Below are 21773 nucleotides of genomic sequence, written 5' to 3'. Positions count from 1 at the left end.
AACAACATTAATGATAGTTTTAAATAAATAAATAAAAATAAAAACCTACTAGCCTGGCCCAAGCCTCTCCCTTGATAACTGAGGTAAAGAGAGGGACTTGTCTAAGTACAGAGAAGACAGGCCATGAACCCAGCCCCTGACTCCCCTACCCAAAGCTGCCTTCCACAAGGATTTGAAGAGAGAATACACCTTCCACAAGGATTTCCACTGCTCATTTTATTCAACAGTCAGCTGTCCCCAGAGAAGAAAATGCTGATGTCACAGATGACCTGGAAGCACCATTCTATTCTCTGAGAACTGCATCAGTGCTTATGAGCAGCCTACTTTTTAAAGTTGGCAATCACTGTAAAAACACCAAATAGTCAAACTTTAATCGATTTTTTTTAAAACCAAAAATGAGGCCTCTAATGGCTTAAACTTTATGGGACAGAAGTGAAGCAGTTCCAACAGCCAGAATGCTTACTGGCAGAGCCCTGGAGAAGGGATGAGGGGCAGGGGCCAGGCTGACCATGGGGGACAGTGCAGCAAGGAAGGACACTGCAGAACCTGTTGTCAGCGCCCTGGTCCCGGCTGCGGCTGCTCGCACCAGCCATCTGGAGGTGCTGGGTGCTTGATGTCCATGTCGCCCTCCAGCTGGGAACCACGGGCTGAAATAGATGGTGCCCCCTGTTCTGGAACAGGACCTGAAGAAATCAAAGGCTGCCTCTGGGAGTGAGTCTGATAACAGAAGCACAACCCAGAGCTGGTTCAATTCATTCCTAAACGTGAGCTTCCACCAGCCCCCCACTCCTCAGAGTCTTGGCCCTGCCCTGGTAATTTCATCCTCTGAGCTCCTCATCAACCCCTCAACTCATGACTGAGAGAACTGTCGCAATCACCCTCCTTCCTCCTGACTTCAAATGGGAATTAACTGCCATCTTATGCCTAAAACTATCCTTCCTTAGTACACATCACTGAACGGAGATAAGAAAATCATTGCTGTAACACCCCCAATGCCCCACTCTGCTGGCCAGCGGGCCTGGGCCTAGTCGGACTGCTCCTGAGATGACAGCTGGCTGGGCTCACCCGGCCCCTCCACATCCTGGTCATCTGTGAGGGAAAAAGAAGAGGAGCTGGACTGAGAAAGAGGGAAAATCACCTGTTTTCAAATGTAAATTTCCCATAAGGCATTCTCATCATTCCCAGTCCCTACGGAGAATGAGTTATTCCCATTCCCACCTTTAATTTGCTAGGAGTCAGGAGACTGGAATTCTAGCCCTGACCATGGTACAGACCCAAGTTGACACTCTGGCTCCGCTTGTCACAAGCTGGGTAGCAGGAAGTAAGCTTCTCCCAGCTCTGAATCTCAGCTTCTCCTCCCGTCAAAGGAGGTGATACCTACCTTGCAGCATCAGGTTGGTGTGGGGATTAGGTGAAACAGTAACTGAGAACTAATTTTTACTAATCTTCATCATTTCAGGTTCTGTTTAATCCTCAGGAAAACCTCGTGAGGTAAGGAGGCTTTAGTAGCCACTTTTGCAGATATTGAAACTGAGGCACTCAGGAGTGAATGAACCCACCCAAGGTCACACCGTTGGTAAATGCTGGAGCCAGGACTTATACCCAGGCTGTCCTGCACCAGGGCCAGCATGCTTCCAGCCACACTGTACCATCTCTCCGGCTAATAGATCTAGGTGTCACACACACAGCAATTGGGCAGCAGGTCTTAGTTTCTTTGCCTGAGGAGCCTCAAGGGAGGATTGAAAGGGGAAAAAAATCCTAGAACCTTTAAAGCTGCAAGGGCCGTCAAAAGAAAACCCAGAGCATTTTCACATTCAGTTTCAGTTGACCCTCACAGTAACCCTGTGACAGGGCCCATTTTACAGGTGTGAAGACTGAGGGCTGGAGGAAGGTATGAGTGCCCAGGGTCACCCAGTGCACCAGTGGCAGAGCTGTGAAGGCCAGGGTCTTAGCCCCTGGCCTGGTTCTCTCCCCAGTGGCCTGGGGCAGAGGAGAGGGATCATCTCTACCAGCCCCAAACTGGTTCTAGCTGCTGCTCCAGGGTCAGCACATGCTGTTTCCCCAGCCAGAGAGGCCTGACACTCTGGTCTTATGAACACACCACATGCATGTCGTCCTCCACATCTCTGCCCACTGGGACCAGTTAGGTGAGGACTTCAGCATTGGACCTGGAGCCAGATGGATAATTCCGTTGAAATCTGAGCTCGGCCATGTAACCAGGGTTGTATGGGGTTCCTCACCAGAGAATGGGGACCCATCTCCCGGAGATGTTCAGGCATGGAATTTCGGGAGGGCTGTAAGGAAAGAGCTTACCCCAGGGTCGGGCACACTTTAAATTTCCCTTCTCTGCACATCCACTTCCTATTAGGACCCCGGTCCTCCAGGAAGTCTTCCTGGCTCCCCCTGAAGCTGGAAGACTGGTGCTCACTTACCAGTGTTCTCCTTGTCTGTATCAGACAGGATGGTCAGCGAGAAGGGCGGCGGCGGAGGCGGCGGTGGGGGCGGCGGGAGGAAGTGCAGCGCCGACAGGAAGCCCGGCGGGAGGAACTGGGGCTGCGGCTGCGGCAGGGGCGCCTGCGGTGGAGGTGGAGGAGGTGGAGGAGGTGGAGGAGGTGGAGGAGGCGGCGGCGGCGGCGGCGGCGGCGGGTAGTAGCTTGGCTGGAAGTCTCCCGCTGGCTCCACCACCTGCGGGACACACACAGCAGAGTGCCAGAGGGGAGAGGGTTAGCCTGATGGCCGACCCAACGTCTCATTCTCCCACGTGGGGGGATCCCCATGGAGTAGGTTCATCTGTGCGGCCCAAACACCTGCCATAAGATTGAGGGCAAGAAGGAATACAGGCACATCTCAGGTAAGCCTGGGGAACGCCGCACCGGTACATGGACTCAGCCCTGCTGAATATGCCTCGGTCCACGACCTCATTCCATCCTTACGACCCTAGGAGGGAGGTTCTATTACCATCCTCACTGTAATGATGAAAAACAGCGTCAGGAGATGAAGGTGAGCGGCAGAGGTAGGCCTGGATCCCAAGTGGACCTGACTCCACTGCTCTGCACTGGGGGAAGGTCCAGATGCATCCCAAATGCTTATCGTCCCATCTTCTGACAGTGTAAGGACTTAGACTCAAGCGTGGTGGGCCTGTGGGGTCCCCATTCCAACACGACAGAAGACCTGGGGGTAGTGAAGCTGTTACTGCAGCAAGGGAAGATGGGTGACCTCAGGAAAGTGGCTTCTGCGATCTACCCCTTCTCTGTTTCTGTTCCTTTTTCAGAAGATGGATGCTAACCCCACACCACAGGACCCCAAGACTGGAATGAGGGAATGATGACTACACAGCTCAGAGCCTAGCTGAGAAAGACGTGAATGTAATAGAAAATAATGAATTTCAGGTGCAGTTCCTATTGTTCACTTCTCCATCCAGAGACTTCAGAGCAGCACACCACAAGCTGTGTTCCAGAGAATCGGAGCATCCTACCAGATGCTTTTAAGTGATCTTAGAAGTGTTCTTTGTCCAGGGAGTTTGAGAAATGCTGCATACTGCCCCCACGTTGCTGAGTCAACACATGAGTAATATTAAAGCCTTGAGGCAGTCTGCAAAATTCTCCTTAGGTTAACCCAGCATTTCCTAACTTAATTTGACCACAAGGAAGGGAAGAAAGCCCATTTTTGAGTACCTACCATGTCCCAGACCCTGTGCCAGACACTTTATACGCAGTCACACCTCATTGCTAGCACCTGTCAACGGCCCTGTGAGATAGGACTCTTAGCACCAGTGTACAGACTAAAACCTGAGTGAGTCCTCAGAGGTCAGGTAACCTCCCCAGGTCAGGTGGTTAGTAAACAATGGAGGTAGGATTGGCCTCCAGGTCTGTCTGATTTCAGGCCTGTGCTCTTTTGTGGGAGGGGAAAAGAGGAAGCAAAGAAGCAGCAGGTAGGGCAGGACAGGAAGAGAAGGCGGAAGAAGGCTCAGGGATTATCCCAGAGGCTGGGCAGGGAGCTGCAGGACAAGGAGGAAAGCAATTCACAGGCTCTTGGATTTGAAACAGCTTCACAAATAAATGCCTGATCCTCTATCCAGACATGAAGGGGGTGGGAAGGGGGATTATTAGCGCTTTAATTCCAAGCTGCTCAGCCAAGTCTCTCCCTGGATCACAGCTCCTGCCTGGGGCTTGTGGTGGCAGCTCAGGCCCAGAGAAACTGACTGAGATCACACTCTTAACAAAGGCCGTCTGGCAGGCCTGTCAATCAGAGCACTGCCCTGGACGCCAGGCCCCAGGCTTCTGTGTGAGCAGACGGTGGGCGTGTGCTCCATTTGGCCAAGGCCCCTCTCTTTGTGTAGAGGCTAGAGATGCTGCGCTCTCCCTGGGCTGCAGTGGGGGGACCAGCACCCACAGATTTCAGGCAGGGCAGGGGTGTTGGTGAGAATCAAGGGCCATGTTTGCTGTCCTCTGTCTTGGCTCTGTCACTGACCAGGTGGGAAAGCTGAATCCCAGGCCCTCCTTCAACAGTTCTGGGATCCTGGACAAATTCGTAACTTCTCTGCACCTTCGTCCTCTACCGGACACTGAGGAAATAACACACTCCTCAAAGGATCACATAAGGGCCAGTAGGCACCCTGGAAATGATGAAGACCAGTGGTGGTCAAACTTTTTTCCCTTGAATCAATTGAAAATGCTTTCTAAATAAAACTTTAAAATATCTCGAACAGACAGAGGAGAGGCTGCTGAGGCTGAAGCAGGAGTAGGATCCAGCCCCTGTGTGCCACTCTGTGGCTAATGACCTTGTTACGTAAATGTCAAGATTTTATCCTTTTTCTTACTCACTTTCCACATTAAACCAAAGAAACCTGCTCTCTCCTCACTTTCTCCACCCTCTACCCAAGGGAAACACCTCTGCTACACCCAGGGTTAGGCTTGTAGCTCTGAGGGAGGGAGTAAAGGTAACAATGGTCTACATTCCCATGGACTTGAGCTCTGTATGAACCAACCTCCCAGACAGGTCCAGTCTTATGGGCTAAAGTCAGGACTGGTCACGCAGGCCTCTCACTATCCTGCAGTCCTGCTGGCCCTCAAGGGTTGCCAAAATGGAAAAGGGTGAAGGAGCTGGTAACCAAGGCCACAAAACCTGGTCACCCCAACTCGTATCTCACACAACAGGGATGGCCTGACTCTTACACACCCAGTGCTCAAAACTCCAGGCTCCAAAAGCACACCAGTTAGTAACTGACCACTGATTATATAAAAGAATTAAATTCCATTTGCTCTTTCAGCAAGTGTCTCCTAAGGTGACAGGTGTTTGGGGAAAGTTTCCATATTCTTCATGACTAAGCTTAAGTGCCACGTCCTCCTGAAAGCCCTCTGCTCTCAAGTGAGTCATAACTTTGGGGCAGAGGACCTATGTCTGCTCCTGGCTCTCCCCTCAACCGTGTGGCTTCAGGAAAGAATACTTCCTTGCTGCTTCCCAGCAAAATGAAGGGCCCTTCTAGCGCCAGCATTCTGGGAGTCAAGGCTGGTGGTCACTCGGCCAGCGTCACCATGCAGCTGTTCCCCAGGCTCATCTGAGATGCATCTGTATTCCTACTTGCCTGAGCTCCCAGAGACTTTAGCCCACATCACAGCCCAGGCCTGACCTGTCTACACATGTACAGACTTGTCTACATGTGTGTGTTCCCAGAGGTGCACACTGTACAAGGTCAATACTGCATCCCTGACCTGTGCTCCAGGCCTGGCACCGAGTGGACATATCAATTGGCTTTCTGGGACTGATGGTCTGTAAAAGCAGCGAGGGCATTTGGGATAAGGAGGAACCTGGAAAAAAAGTTGGGGATGGGACTCACCAAGCCTCCTCCACGGTATTGGCTGCAGGACACATGGCGGAAGCCCCGTTGCAGGGGTACCCCTGGAGTCAGGGATGCATCATGGTAGCCCAGCGGGAACGGGCGGTAGGGGTGCATGCTGGAGGAGCTGGGGTACAGCTTGGAAGGCTCTCTCTCCAGGTACTCAGACCCCACCACATAATCTGAGTTGATGCTCAGAGACAGCCCTGAAAAGACAAGCAATGAGGGAAATGTTAAAGACACATGGATTTAGGAAAAAAGGGGGCACATTACTGTCCAAAGGTAGCAGTATAATAAATACTCATATCCATTTACAGAGAACTCCCACATCCATTATGCTTTTGATCCTGCCTGCTTTTTAAACCCTTCTACCACGTCCCACTGCTGTTAGAAAAAGTCCTCAGCACAGCCACAAAGCCCCATGCAGGCTGGCTCCTGCCTCCACTCCAGCCTCCTGATGTCCCATAACCTAGTGGCTGCTTCTTTCTCCTGCACCTCAGGGCCTTTGCAGATGCTGCTCCCTCAGCTTGAAAGGCTTTTTCTCCTAACCTCACTTTGCCTCCTTAAATCCTCAGTACTCAGCTCCTAATCTTCCTTCAGATCACATCTAAACCATCGATTATTAGAGTTCTACACATCAATCGGTGTGATTCTTTTGGTCAGTGCTGTCCCTCTTACAAGGATAGGATCCTTGAGGTCAAGGGATCTGACTTGCGCTCCCTTACCTCTTCATCACTAGTATCTGGCACACATGTAAGTGCTCAGTCCCTGTCCTTCGAGAAATGGAACAAAAAAAGGCCCTGTGTCCATGGAAAGGTATCCATCTCCTAAGATTGCTGTTTCAGATCTGTCCTCCCTATCTAGTTCCCTAGGGACCTAGATTTTCCCAGAATGTCCCGGAAGGCAGAAACGGCCCCAGCGCATCCAGGTCAATGCCCTTAGCATATGGAGAGACCCCCAACAGAAGGAAGGAGCTTGCCTAAGTTTACAGAGTGAGCAGCCCCCTCAGCATGCTGACTCAGGACTTGTGCTCTATCACACTGGCATAGGGAAAACCAGAAAAATATGTGTCTGCACCCAAAAAGAGTTCCTTTTAAAACGCCTCAAATCTACACGTGACTTTAAGCTGTAATAGTGAAAGGAGCAAGATATAGGGAACAATGTAATTCATGCATATGAAGGGAGGGGATAACAATGTAATTTATGCATGTGGACAGAGGGGAGAAAAGACGGGCAACGACATCTCAATAGAATAACTGCTCACCTGTAGGGAGCGCCTGGCAAAGGGCGGGAAGGGCTGCACAGACTTAGTAGGTCAGAGGGTGGCTGAGGGGCGGGGCCTCTAGGGCACAGGCAGGGAAGAATGGTACGCAGGCGCAGTCTTGCTGCGCTAGCCCACCCACTGGGACGTCCTGGGGAGGAGCCTCCAGCCCAAGAAAAGGGCGGGAAGACGTGCGCAAGCGCAGTCCGGCCCCTCTCCCTAGGGCGTCTCCGTGGAGGAGCCACAGCTGAGCCCACTGGGGGCCATTTTTTTCTTGCAAGATGGAAAGGCAGAAAGTGTAGCTAAATGTTAAAAGCCCTCAGAACCACCCATTCTTTTCTCTCTTTTTACCTTATTGCAAAAAGGCATGGAACGCAAATGCCTATTCAAAGAAAGATTTACCAAAGCAAGGTTATCTCTAGAAAACTACTTCCCCACCCCCACCCCAAGGGCGCATCCCCGCTGGATCCGAGCTGGCCTGGGACGCCAGCGTGAGGAGCGGGGAGACGGCAGCCCACAGAGGAACCGACCCCGCGCGGGGCCCGGGAATCTTACCGAAGTCGGCAAACGGTGGGCTGGGCACAGGCCGCAAGCGGCCTGCGCAGCTCCAGGCGGCCAGGGCCTCTCTGACCTGCGTCCTCCATAGAACCGGGCACGGCTGCGGCGGCTAGTGTGCTCGGCCCCACGTGGCCGTGGCCGCGGCCGCGGCCGCCCAGAACTGGATGGAAGGCGCTCGGGCGGGGGCTTGGACCGCGCGGGGGTCTCTCGGGGAAGTAGGCGGCCGCGCGGCCCTCGGGGCCCGGCTGCCCGTCTCCGGAAGCGGCAAGCAGAGGCAGCGAGTGGAAGCTGGAGCCCGGGACGGCGGCCGCGGCCCTGGCCCCGGAGGCCAGCTGGGGCCCCTGCGCGCACAGGGCCACCTCGTGCTCCTCCTCGGAGGCCTGCTTCTTCAGCATCTTCTGCGCGGCCATGATCTTCTGGCGCTCGGTGATCAGGTAGCACTTCTCGCAAGTGCACTGCTTCCAGCGGCATTTGCCCGCGTGGCCCTTGACGGGCACCAGGAAGCCATGGTTCCGGCACCGCGAGCACTTAGGGGTGCGCAGCATGTTGTCGGCCAGTTTGGCAAGGTCTGCCTTCGTAGTACAACCGCCACCTCTGGGAGCTGCGGAGCGAATGGAGCAGGGATGAGCAGCGCCCCACAAGTCCCTGGTGCTGGGGACATTGGATACACTTGTAACAAAGTGGCTCTCAGTGCGTCCCAGTAGCTGCAGCAAGACCTTTGCATTTTCCCTCCTGGTTTTGGGTGCAAAATTTGGAGTTTCTGTGCCTTAGTTAAAAATATGCAAGGGATTGAGTTGAATAAGTTCTTTACGGAATGCTATTGCATATATGACATCTGGGTTATCTGAAGTCTTAGGCATTTAATTCCCAAACTTTCTATTCCCGCCATCCCATAGAAGGTATTTTGTAATTTCAAAAAAGGCGGAGTGATACTCAACGGTCCAGAGACTTAAAGCGCCAGAGGACCGTAGCTCTCAGTAAACCCCTTGTGGTAGAAAAGCATTCTGAGAGACAGACCGTGTTTCTCCTTCCAAAAGCTGCTACTTCTGCTGAATTTCATTTATTTCCCCTACAGAGAGGCAGCCGTTCACAGTGATGCTTCCAGAATATTCCTAGGAGCTCAGTGCACTATGATAGTTGCTCAGGGGTGTGCCCTTATAGTAATTCCGATTTCTTAAGTGTCTTGTTGGTACAGAAATGCATTTCTGGAAGATGGTGTATTGCTATTGGTGGTGCCTTCCAAAGTAAAGCATACTTAGAATACTTTAAAGTAAAACAGATTTAGGATATTTTAGCATGACCTTGAATCATTGCTTAACTGTACCATGAATTTAGTTATCCCTGTAAAAAGACTCCATTCATGGGAAAAGCTGCCACAAACTTCATAGTTTCCCAAGGCCACTAAATTAGTTCATTTTCTTGTTTGATAGAAATTTGTGACACCCTGACGTCTTTGTTCCCCACCCTCCTTAGGTCCAAAAGAAGAAGAAGAAAAAAAAAACAGGGTCACTAACACCTAAATTGAAAGTGTATAATCCTTATAATCGTAGGATGAATCATTATCTTTAAGGAGGTAGTTATGGTTATTACCTAGCTAAAATTATGTATTTTTAATTGCCCTTTCTCTGAAGTTCTCTCTTTCTGGTAGCAGAATGATAGACGCTGAGAGCCAAGGCCTGGGGTCCACCTTGATCTCCCAGAGCCTCTAGCTGCAGCTGTACTTTGCATTTATCACCAGCTGCCTGACAATAGAAAATGGTTGCCATTCTGTGGCTGCTTACATACTGGAAAGCTGAAAAGAGGTTTGTAAAGTCTTTTTCTGCTTTAAATATATTCCTCATCTTAATAAGAGGGCAAAAGTATCTGCTTCCTGTATTATTTGGCCCTTTAGGAATTTCACTGGTGACTTAAATCCATTTAAAGAGATCTAGGTTTGTCTCTGCTTTGCTCTTCTATCTTAATTTATGTTTAAAAACAATATGGCCCCATACATAGATAAAAGGGCAGGCAAGCTCTTTTTCTGACTCCACTCAATTCAGAATGTCTAATTTTTTCACTGACCTTGTCATTTGCAAATGTTACTTAAAAATCATAGTTTCAGTACTACTGCCAAAAAATCTGGGGCATAAGCTGCATTGTTTCATGATACTACAAATTGTAAGGTCATTTTCTGCATTATCAAATTTAAATTTTAACATCAGGTGACATGGGCTGATAAGGCCTAAACAAGAAAACTACTCTCATTTACATTTCACTCTTGACCACCCAAGTTCTCTTTGTTTTCCTATTAAGGATTTAAAAGAAAATCCTCTTCAAAGACAACTGTTGAATTAACATATTTTAACCTTAACGTCAAAATGCTTCCATATTTACTTCATAACTTTCAGGGGCAAAAATATACCCAAGGTGTTATGAATTTGCATAGTGCTTTTGAGAACATTAATAAACAACCATATATCTTTTTAATCAGTGGTCACATTATACGATGCAGAAACCCCAGGGTTTATACAGTAAACAAATAGGAAAAAAAAAGACTAGTTTATTTCTCTTTTCCCCCCAAAGTCTCAATTTGTGTAGGTAAATTCCAACAGAGCTTTATTTATTTCACTCTTGGAAATTCAGGCAAATTGTTAGTTTTGTTTTATTTTGGTTGATGACTGATTACTTCTTAGGTTGCTGGTATATATATATACCACACACACACACACACACACATATACACACACACACACATATATATATATGTATGTATATTTCTTTAAATTATTATTTAAAAAGATGGTAAGATGTAAAAGTGAAAAACTGGAAGTCAAAGAAAGATGGAAGCAGTAAGTACATAGTGGGCCCCTTCCTTCCCCACACCTAAGCCTTTGGACATTTATGTTTAAGAAAGTCGGGGGCGGGGGGTAGGGTATAGCTCAGATGGTAGAGTGCATGCTTGGCATGCACAAGGTGCTGGGTTCAATCCCCAGTACCTCCTCTAAAAATAAGTAATAAACCTAATTACCCCACCACACCAAAAAAATAAAAAAGAAAGTCTGCATCATCATAAACAATAGTTTATAAAATGACAAGTTATAATTGCTGAGGAATCACCAGTTTGACTAATTAACTGCAGAGGGGCTTGTTGATGGTCATATCTGAGTTCCAGCTTCAGATATGGCCCCTTTCTCCTCGGAGTTTCAAGTTTCCTACCTTGAATAATGCTTCTCTTTGGTTGATATGGTTGCTGTTGATACTGTTAATTTATATTCATTTTAAAGAGCCTTGTATTATTCAGTGCACCGGGGTACCGTTTATAATCATTAAATATTGCATACACTATAATGTTTCCTCACTGGCAGCACACAAGAGTAAGAAAGGGCTTTTTTTTTTTTTTTTTTTTTTTTTGCCTATACCATCTTTTCCCTAGCAGCTATAACCCAGATACTTGCTATCTTCTTCAAGCTCTCTCTCTAGTGAGCAATGAAAACTTTATTGAAGATTTTGTAGGGAATAGAAGGGAGGATTTACATGACACATCCTATAGCAGATGCTTTAAAAATCCTGCCTTAGCATTTCTGTTCTTTCAAGATCCTCCTCTCCTGTGCCACACTTACTGAAGAGAAACTGTTCTGGTCTCCCCCACCCCTGCCACCCCTCTCTCCCCACCCCAGGAGCCAGCCTCTCTACTTTCTGTCTGCTTTCTTGATTCTTTGAGAGCTCTGTAACAGCTGTGACTGTCTTACTTTCCTTTATGTCTAGCACAGTATAGAATTCAGTAAATATTTGTTAGATGTACTAATGAATCTTGCCTCCCTCTCCTGCCAGTGTCAAAGTTATCTCCTCTCTCACTGGCATAGTAAATCAACTTGGATCCAGCAACTTTTCCCAAACATCCTACAAAACAGAAAGCCTGGAGTGAGTAGGACCACTCTCCTGACAAGCAGAATTTGGGGATCAACTTTGGTTCCTTAACCTCAGCCCCCACCCCTGATGGTTTAATAATGTAATGATACTAGCTAGTACTTACGAAGTGTTTCTGTGTGCCAGGAATTCTTAAGTCCTTTATGTGTATTAATTCATATAATCCTCAAAACAACCCTCTAAGTTACTATTATTTTCACCCCCATTTTACACATGACAAAACTGAAGTCTTGAGAAGTTAGGTATCTTACTCAAGGTTTTACAGCCATTAAGTGGCAGAGCCATGATTCAAAACCAGGAAATCTATCCTCAGAGTCCATGTTCTTAACCATATATGTGCTAACTGAATATTTTTTCTAAGCAAACAGTGCTCTCCCCAAGAAAGCGTTGGTAATTAATAGAAATGTTCATCTTGTTACATACCCCGTTACATTTGGGACAAAGGGAGGTGAAAGTGAAGGTGGTAGCAACCTGGGGAAACTTCCTAGGATGCACTGCTTAGTTGCTTTTCTCCAACCATAGCCAATATTTATTGAGTGCCAACTATGTGCTAAGCATAAGGGACACAGAAGTAAATAAAAAGGCAGGATCCTCACCTTTAGGCATACATTCTAGGTGGCAAACCAGACAGTAAACAAAGCCAAGGAGTCGGAGGAGATCCAGCATGCTATGGGAACCCATACAAGGGTCCTAACCTGGATCAAGAAATCAGGGAAGACTTCCTTGAGGGGCTGATTCCTGAGTTCAGGCCTAAAGGATAAGTAGGAATTAAACAGGCACAGAAGCAGGAGAGGTGTGTCCCAGTCAGAGAGAACAGCACGTTTAAGGCTGCAGTGTGGCTGTAGTACAGTGAAGGCAGGAGACTGGAGAGAGAGGAGATGTAGAGGTTAACCAGTAACCATGTGGAGGGAGTCCTTAGAGAAAATTATCAGAGTCGCTATTGAAACTGAGCAGGACCCTGCAAGGCCCTCCTGGATACAAAAGCTCCCTCCACACCTCCTATTTTTTGTAAAGAAAAGGCTTTTGTCTCCTAGGCCTTCTCTGAGTTCCAAAGAGCAGATTCAAGCAGTTACTAATTAGGGAAGTGAGGGAATACAGAAACAAAGGAAAACTAGTTTGAAAACAATAGTTCCGCAATACAACAGAGTCCTAGTTCCTCCTCAAGGGGTATACATAGCAATCTGACATGTATCTTTGAGTTGTTCTGTAGGAACTGGAACTAAGACCCCCACCTGGGTGGAGGATGGTGATCGCATGCTGACCACTAGACTCCAGGCTGGTTGGAATCAGAAGGCTGATGGTTAAAATTGCTGAAACACCACCCTGTTACCTCACCTCTAACCAATCAGAAGAAAGTCATGCCCTTTGCAATGCTCACCCTAAATGTTGCCTTTAAAAGCCTCTCCCTGAAAGCCATCAGGGAGTTGGGTCTTTTGAGCATGTACTCCTTGCTTGGTGCCCTGTAAATAAACACTGTACTTTCCTTCACCACAACCTGGTGTCAGTAAATTGGCTTTGCTGTGCGGTGGGCAAGTGGACCCAAGTTGGGATCAGTAACTATCAAAGACTAAGGAGTGGAAGTGACGTGGTAGAGCTAGGCCAAACTAGAATCCACATATCCAGACATCTAGTTTCTGCCCTTGGTTTTCTTTCTTTCTTTTTTTTTTTTTTTTACAGAAAGTGGAACAAATAGTAACTAGGACTCACAAGATTAAAATAGAGTGGGGTTTTCTTTGGGGAAGTTGTTCCAGGTGGGGCACACACTCAACACCAGTTATGCCCCTGAACTAGCACTACACTAGGCAGGGTTCCTCCTAACCCTGGGTCCCTGTTGACTGGTTCATGTGACTTCTCCTAGGAATCCTAAACAGGCTAGGCACAAAGCAGCAACAGCGATGGAAAACAAAGGAGTGAGAGGAGAGTGAGATGAAATCAAATGGAAAGCAGTTGAAGAGGCTGTGTAGGTAAAAACTGGAACAAACAATTCTGTGGAGCAGATGAGAAGTACATGTGAGCAGAGAGGACATGCTCACAGTGGCATTGCTAGACCCAATAGCACTGACATTTGTTTTGTTTTGACTTGCTAATTTGATGGGAAAAAAAATTTTTACACACACAAATTTTCAGTGTGTGTAACTGATTATATGTACTTTTGATAGTACTATCAAATTTCCATAAATTTCAAGTTTTTTGTCTTATGAGAGGCACATGTCCCTATAAATATATCGTAAAAAGGGGCTAATAGCTTTAATATCTCTGTCCTTTGTTAAGATGCAAATTTGGTTTAACACAGCATGCATGAATTTAATGCCAATATACATAAAGCACTGTTCCCTAGTAAAAGTGAGAAAGAACAAAGGAGCAAAGAAAATTAAATTTAAGCTTCCTTTTTCTATGTATGTTCCTTGTCTGGTTTCTAGAACAGTAAATACCTATTAAAAAACAAAACTCACTAGAATTTTCCCCTGAATACTGCTTCTATGAGAATGGCAAGCAGATATTGCGAATTTCTTTCAAGAGACCTTTTCATTTTATGTCACAGAATCAGTACAAAATCAGTCCACATTATAACTGTAAACAGATGGCAAGAAATACTGTTCTAGAGACAGGCAGACTAGCTTGAGACCTGATCACTAGTTATTAGCTGCATTACCTTGACTGTCACTTAACTTCTTTGCACCTCAGTAGTAGTAGCAGTAGTAACAGTATTTTTATAATTGCTGCAAATTCTAAAGTGTCCCACAGTTTGTCTCATTCAATGATACTAAGATTTAACGAATGCTTACAGCTTTGCAGGCAATGTAAAACATACAAAATAGACAATGTGTTCTCATATAAGCTACAGAACATATATAAGAGTACTTTTATTTTGTTCTTTTGACAAATGATAAATCTGAAGCTTAGAGAAATTAAGATATTTCTTTCGTGAGGTATACAGGAAATGTCAGAAACATGTATGAATAGCCTCCAAGTCTCTATCTTAACAACTACTCTATATTATCATCGTTTATTTTATTTACTTTAACTATAAAATAAGATCTCTGATTCTTGCAGGATTAATGAGACAAGGCATGTAGAATATCCAGCAAAGTGCGAGTATCCAGCACATGGTTAGCACCCACTACACTATATCAAGGAGGAGGAAGGGGCAAGGGAATGAGGAATGAGGAGAGAGAAGTGGTATCTCTGACTTAACCAAGGCCACCTCCAACCAGAAGATTTGATTCAGCTGCACAACTTTTTGTGGCATCAGGCTCTCCAAGCATAGATTAAGAGCAAGCTGTCCAATACCATAGCTATGACCCCCATGTGGCTATTGAACACTTGAAGTGTGGCTAGTCCAAATTAGGATATGCAGAAAGTATAAAATACACACCAGATTTCAAAGACATACTATGAAAAAATGTAAAATATCTCAATACTTTTATATATTATATTTTGAAATATTTTGATTTTGGATGTGTTGAGTTAACATTATTTTTTAATGTGGCCTTGTACTTTTAAAAGTGTGGCTACCAGAAAATTTTAAATTACATATATGTCCCACAGTATATGTCTGTTGGATAGCCCTGAAAGATTTGTCTGCTCAATCCTCCTTCCACTTATGAACACCAGGTTTTCAACAGCAGCTCAAATTTAACCTGTCATGGGGAGTACACCACTTTCATACATCCCTTCCTCATGTTGGCTACATTACCTTCAGTAACTTGAATGCACTCTTTGTCATTTAGAGCCTTTCTAATGGAATCAAAACACTGTCTCATGCTTTAGAACTGGAAATATTTATCTGACTACCAGAGTATGTTAGCTAGCAGAGTCTAATAAAACTCTAGTTTGCATTTTGAATCTTCAAATGCATTGTTGTTATTTTTATAGGAATATTTTCATGTTTATCTTGTTAGGTATAAATTACCAGTAAAATGCTGTGTAAACTAGGAAAGAAAGAAATGTGTCATCATATACTAAAGTTACACCATTACTGTGTTACATAGTCCATCAGATTCTCCTAAGATCCCATGGGTAGATTATTTACATGCTGCTGGTAAATGGAGTTCTTTGGACATTTTATACTATTAAAAACTCTAGAAACTTAATTAAAAATTATTTGATATATGTGCTCCCCCCCAAAATTCACCACAGGTAAACAATCATTACCATTAGGATTACTAATGTTGCTTTGCACAAATAATTCCCTAAATAAACAAACAAGTCATGAAGATTTGTTATGAACTATTTTCATCTACACATATAGGGATTATTACCTGCCACCACATTTTCTTTAAACATGATTAGATTTTCTTAGTTTAATGAGTTAGGAGATGGTTGCTTTTTCCTCTTTAACTTGCCAGGTAAATCAGAAATATTTATTTTAAGAGACAGTTTAAAGAACTCCGTAATTCCCAATATGTCACAGTTTTACAAATAAATCTCAGTTAAATGCCTGTCGATGTTTCCAGTCTGGTCAAGCAAAAAGGGGGAAAAAGTATACAATTCATCAGAATAATTAGTTGATTGGGGTTAAATAATTCTAAGAATAAACATTTGACCCCCTGGCACATCACAAACCTCTTGGAGTGAGGATTATAAATTAAATGTACAAGATTTAAAATGGTCCAGATATACCCTAAACATTATTGCAGGCATGTGGGACACATTTAGATAAGTTAAAGCCAAGTGTGGGTTTAAAGTTTAGCCATCTTTGATCAGTGGTTTAGTAAAGTTTCATTGCTTTGGTGTGAGGATAAAGGGTTGCAAAGATGCAAACAGGTAGAGAGGAATAGTGGCAACAATGTCCCCTGCTGTCCAGTGGTTACTCCCCTTCCCTGAATCTTAGACATTTTTAGAGACATGGTACTCCAGGGGATAATGAAACCCTCTTAAGTGTATGGAAGTCAGGAAAGAAAGAACTAGCATTCACTGAGGGCATATAACATTGCAAGCACTGTGCTAGCATTTAATTTAATAATAACATGAAGTTTATTACAAATTCAGGAAAGAATAGGATGAAGTTTATATAGAAACCGAGGTTCAAGAAACATGATTTTTACAAGAATCATAGCCAGAAGTGGAATAAGCCAGGATTTGGGCCCAGGTGTGCCTGGCTCCAAGGCCAGTGATTCTTATACCACAGCACGCTGGCAGTGGCTGGAAGCCATTGGCACAGCTCAGACTCCTGTAAGTACAGTAACCAATGGTCCTGATTTGCCTGGGACTGAGACAGTTCTGGGGAAACTGGACTTTCAGAGCTACAACTAGGAAAACCTGGGGGCAAACTGGAATGAGTTGGTAGCCTTCACTAGAATTCAATTGAATAAGGCACTAGGCTGAAAGGGTCAGTTTGGAAAAGGAGAAAGGCTGCCCAGTCTTCAGTCCCGTTCCTTTCTGTGGCCCTGGCTTTTGTGCCACAGGTGAGCAATCTCTGTTCTACTTGTCTAATACCATGACATGTCCTGGGGCACTGTCAAAGAAGTTCATGTTTCTGCCACTTAGGATTTCCTCCGTTCCTGCCCTAAATCATGTAAGTCAGTTGGAATTTAGTAAACTGAATAAATCATCCACTCAAGTAGACAGGAAAGAGCAGATTGTGGCATCACAGAAATATGGGTTCTGAGAGGATTAAGGAGGGCAGGAAAGAGGGGTGAGTAACAGAATTGACATTCATGGGATGCTCAAATGCCCAGGGCACTGGGCCAGGTATTTTGGGCACATTATCTCTTCTTATAACAAATCTAAAAAGCTATAATTTGTCCTAATTACAGATGTTGAAAATAAATTAATAAATAAAGCTCAGAATGAGGCTAAATAACTTGCCTAAGGTCACACAGCTAGAAACAAAGGTGAACTCAGAATTTATTTCTGCTCAAAGCATGTGACTTTTTCCATTATACAGTGTCTGACACACAGCAGTGCTTAATAAACATTGAATTCCCCCTCCCATTCTGTTCCTAAGAACTTAAATTTATTAATTCCAATGTCCTTCATGTGATTTTTTTTTAAATGACATACCAAAAACTATTTTCCAAATGTTTATGATGGATATAGAGATTCATGATGGGGGATGAGATTACCTGCCTAAGTTCACTATACACGCTAAAGCTAGAAAATAATTCGAGCAACTACTCCAGTTCACTTTCACTGATAAGTGAGTCGGCCAACCCTCACTGAGACTGGATAGGACAGTGAACCATGAGCTGATACTTAAACAAAGTAAGCAGAGTTCTTACAGTCTCGTCTGAAGTATTTCCTATACAGTTTTTTAAAATGGCAATTTGCCAGTCCAGATTAAATACAAATGAATGTCTGGCAAACTACTGAAACAGTAATTACCAGAAAAACACAAAAGAGGTTGGTTAATAAAGGAACGTTTTCTGGCATACATACTTTGCCCCTGATTCTGAACGATGACATGAACTGGCAGAGGAAAGTGGAAAGACACACACAAAGGCATGGACACAGGGGTGGGGACATCGTGCACAGATAAATATTTGTGTAATTGGAGTGGAGAAACTGCTAATGGGCCTAAGTATTTATGGATGAAAATCAAATGTCCTACATGCAAATTAAAATGTCATGAGTGGAAAGTGAGCAAATATGATGTAGAGGTCAAAGGATATCTGCCAGACACCTGAACAAATAGAGGTTCTGTAGTAAAGAGGAATAGGCAGTTGGCTTTTGGGTAGAAAAGTGTCTGCCACTCATATCTAAAAATGGGAAGAATATCTACCTTATACAGTTGTTGTAAGGATTAGGGACATTTAAATAACCTGGCAAAAAGCAGGTGCCCAAGAAGGGTTTGCTGTTTTTGTATCTGGGCCATCGGTGATTCTGCTTTAGAACTTAGGAAAATTCTGTTTGAGGACACTATTGGCTTAACGTTCTGCTTGGTATATTAATTTAAAATGTGCCTGGCACATAATAGAAACAATAAAAATCTGTTGAATGAATGAATACATTTTAACTTTCTTCTCTGTAAGTATAACAAATAAGAAAACATAAAAGTCTACATCTGGCCCTGTGGAAAGGTCTACTTTTCAATTCAAGTTAGCAGAAGAACACAGCAAATGTGTAGTAATGATTTCAAGACAGAAATGTTGCCCTGTATTACATAATTGCCAAGGAGATAAACTTAATAGTGGTGACTGTGTGCTCTGTAATGGCAAAATATTTTTACAGGCTCCTTCCAGTTGTTTCTGATTTTATGGCTGTGTTTCAATAAAGTCATTGAACTGTCTAAGAAAGTTCTGGCCCTGAAGATTTCTAGACTGGTTTCTTCAACTTGTTCATTTTCTTTAGCAATATCTGAGTTGTATCTTAAGGAACTAGGGGCCTGGGTAAACAGGAGGCACTATTCTTACTCTAGACCTCTTTTCTCCTTATTTTTTCTAAACTCCATTTGTGATAGAGTCCAGCATTTCCCAAAATATGCTCTCTGGAAAATTATGCCTGTGAAAAGTAAATAGATATTATATAAAATATGGGTCCTCAGATCTAGTAAGATTATGGAACCCTAAGTTAACAAAGTTGAAGTTCTTTACTATGGAACTTCTCTTTAATATGGGAGTCTTTAAGAGGAAGCTCTAGTGTTCCTCAACTTCTTATTCATTATTGGCCTTCCTTCCCCAGGAGCCTTTTAAGACTTCATTTTCCTAATGGCCTTTTCTATCCCCCCTGACACTCTCCAGTCCCATTCCCCAACCTGAAATTAAATAATGAGTAAGATTTTGTTGGGTGGAGTTGAGCTTTGGAAGGCCACAAACCATTGTACTAAGATTTTTTTGCCCCCTAAGAACCAATTTTCACCCCCTTGGGGATGATATCACCTCAGTTGAGAATGAACACTCTAGTGTGAAATGCCCTTCAAACTTCTTGGACCACTGACCTTTTTCAAGTAGACCAATATTCCTGGGAACATACTTTGGGAAGCCCTGATTGAGTCAGCATGGAATATTTTAACACTTCATTGTTTTCTTATGACTCAAGAAGACAGTCTTCTCTTTATTACTGTAATTCCTGGTGTTAAAAGATAAACTGAGGCATATTAAAAATTTTAAGAGTGTGTTTGAGCAAAAATCCATTCCAGTCAGCACCAAACAGGAAGTAGTTAGAAGCACTCCAATGACAGGAGCTGGGGAAAGACTTTTATAGAGATGTCAAAGCAAAACAAGGAAGTTACTTGACTGGCTGTAGCTTAAGTGTTTGCCTTATTTGGCACAACTAGGCCGTTTATAATTGGTTTCGATTTCTTAGCCTTGAGGCATTACAGTTTAGGTTTTAGCTTCCTTACAGAATTTGCTAAGGCATTAAAGCCACCTCAGTCTAATGGCCTTGTTTAATTTTAACGCTAGTATAAGACAACAATAAGGACAGGAGTTCAGTAAGACTTGTTAATTGAGAAGTCTTGTATCTGCCTCTCCTCTCCCTTTGGCCAACCTCCCTAGTTTGTGGTTAGAATTCTATACCAGCCAATTTTTTAAAAATTATGGTGTAACATGCTTAAAGTGTGTAATGAGCACTAAACTTCAGTGTACAACTTGATGAATTTTCAGAGTTATGTACACATCCAGTTCAGGATATAAGCAGTAAATCAGAGAATCTTTAAAAAAAAATTCTTGACCTCCCAATATCCACATATTGCGTTTTTCAGACTTTAGTGAAGTTTCATGAACAATCCACCCAAGGGAGCTTATTAAAATTGCATAGTCTTACCCTTGTATTCTCATTTTTTAAAATTGAAGTTTAGTTGATTTACAATGTTGTGTCAGTTTGGGATTTTAAATAAAGCACTCCAGGTAATTCTGATGCAGGTGGTCTATGGATCACACTTAAAGAAACACTAGCCTCCCTACAGGATAAAAGTCAAAGTCCTAGACAAGTATTAAGGTTTTCCCTAATTTGACCCAATTCTATTTTTCCAGACTCAACCCTTGCTGGTTTCTATCATGCTGAATTACTCACCTCTCCTTAATAGGTCATGCACTCATATTTCCCTTAAGCTGGAATTACCTTCCCATTCTTCTTTACATAGCTGACTCCTACTCATCCTTCAGGAGCTAGCTGCATTGTCATCTTCTCTGGGAAGTCTCCTTAACGTCATCAGGCAGAATTAGTTGCCCCTCATTGTTCATCCAGAACTTTAATCAAACTCCTGTTATAATACTTATCACACAATACTGATTTTTTAATCTCCTTGTTTAGAAGTAAGCAAGAATATGTCTGACTCTTTGTTAAACCCCTAACCCTGCACAGGGCCCAGCACACAGTGGTTGATGAATGAATGTCTGCTACTGATTTACCTGTGGAGTCACTTAGTTCTCATTTTCCAGGCCAGTGAGACTGCACACTCCCTACAGAAAGAGAGGACTTCTGACTGACTTTCCTAATCTCCAAAATCATGACAGGAATTCAGTAGTCAATGAAAAAACACCTACTGAATGAAAATAATCAGCACCCTTCTCTCAATTTAGTGAGTACCTCCATGATTCCTAAGCCCTCACAACTCCTGGAGGGAAACGAGTGGAGTGTGGGTATTGGGGGAGATACCCTCCCAATCTGCCAGATAAGAATGTTAAGGCTGGAAGCTGAGAGGCTGGGCCTCCAATGCTAGGTTCTTGGTTCTCTCTGCCCATTGCCTCCATAGAACACTCTGGGGCCATGGAGATGACTGACCGTTACCATAAGTGGGCACAGTTTAGTGAAGACTAAGGAAAGGCCTTTCAGGAAGGCAACGGTGCATGGCGACTCTCCGTCTTCTCACTCACCTCCTTATCTATTTACTTGCCTATTCATGTGTTTACTCATGTTTGTACTTGCTGATTTATTTTTTTAGCATCTTTGTAGAGAACTAAGCCGCTGAACTGGACACAAGCCGCTTTGAGCACGGGAAGATTTACCAAGGTGAGAGCTAAGGACCACTGACCATTGGCTGGGGAAGGCTGAGGGGCGGGGTTCCTGCGGGCACCAGAAGCCCATTCGCCCGAAGGCGTGAGGGCGGAGCGAAGAGCGGTCCTGGAGGTGAGGGGCGGGGGGTTCTCCGACTTAAACTTTAAGAGCCCGGTGGCGACCCCATAGCAGCCCCGCAGGTAGCGGCTGCGCAGGCGCCAGTAGAGCATTGTGGGGCACCGGCGGGTCCCGTCCCTCACCCGGACCGTTTGGTTGGCAGGCTCGCGCGGGAAGCTCAGACACATGCGCGCTGCTCCACGTCAGCTGAGGGAG

At 44.6% G+C, this 21773-nt stretch overlaps 1 protein-coding gene across 1 annotated transcript; it reads right to left on the bottom strand.

The window, feature by feature from the left end:
• Nucleotides 1-201: 201 nt before the first annotated feature.
• Nucleotides 202-21745, bottom strand: DMRTB1 (DMRT like family B with proline rich C-terminal 1). The gene is given in 6 exon segments (XM_032494653.1): nucleotides 202-1089; nucleotides 2433-2685; nucleotides 5837-6042; nucleotides 7653-7689; nucleotides 7691-8421; nucleotides 21478-21745. Coding segments are annotated over 6 exon segments (1560 nt in total). The 3' UTR covers nucleotides 202-1024.
• Nucleotides 21746-21773: the final 28 nt, after the last annotated feature.

The sequence above is a fragment of the Camelus ferus genome, chromosome 13 (assembly GCF_009834535.1).
Source record: "Camelus ferus isolate YT-003-E chromosome 13, BCGSAC_Cfer_1.0, whole genome shotgun sequence".
Taxonomy (NCBI): domain Eukaryota; kingdom Metazoa; phylum Chordata; class Mammalia; order Artiodactyla; family Camelidae; genus Camelus; species Camelus ferus.
The sequence above is the reverse complement of the archived record's forward strand: the minus strand, read 5'-3'. Positions and strand labels throughout refer to the sequence as shown.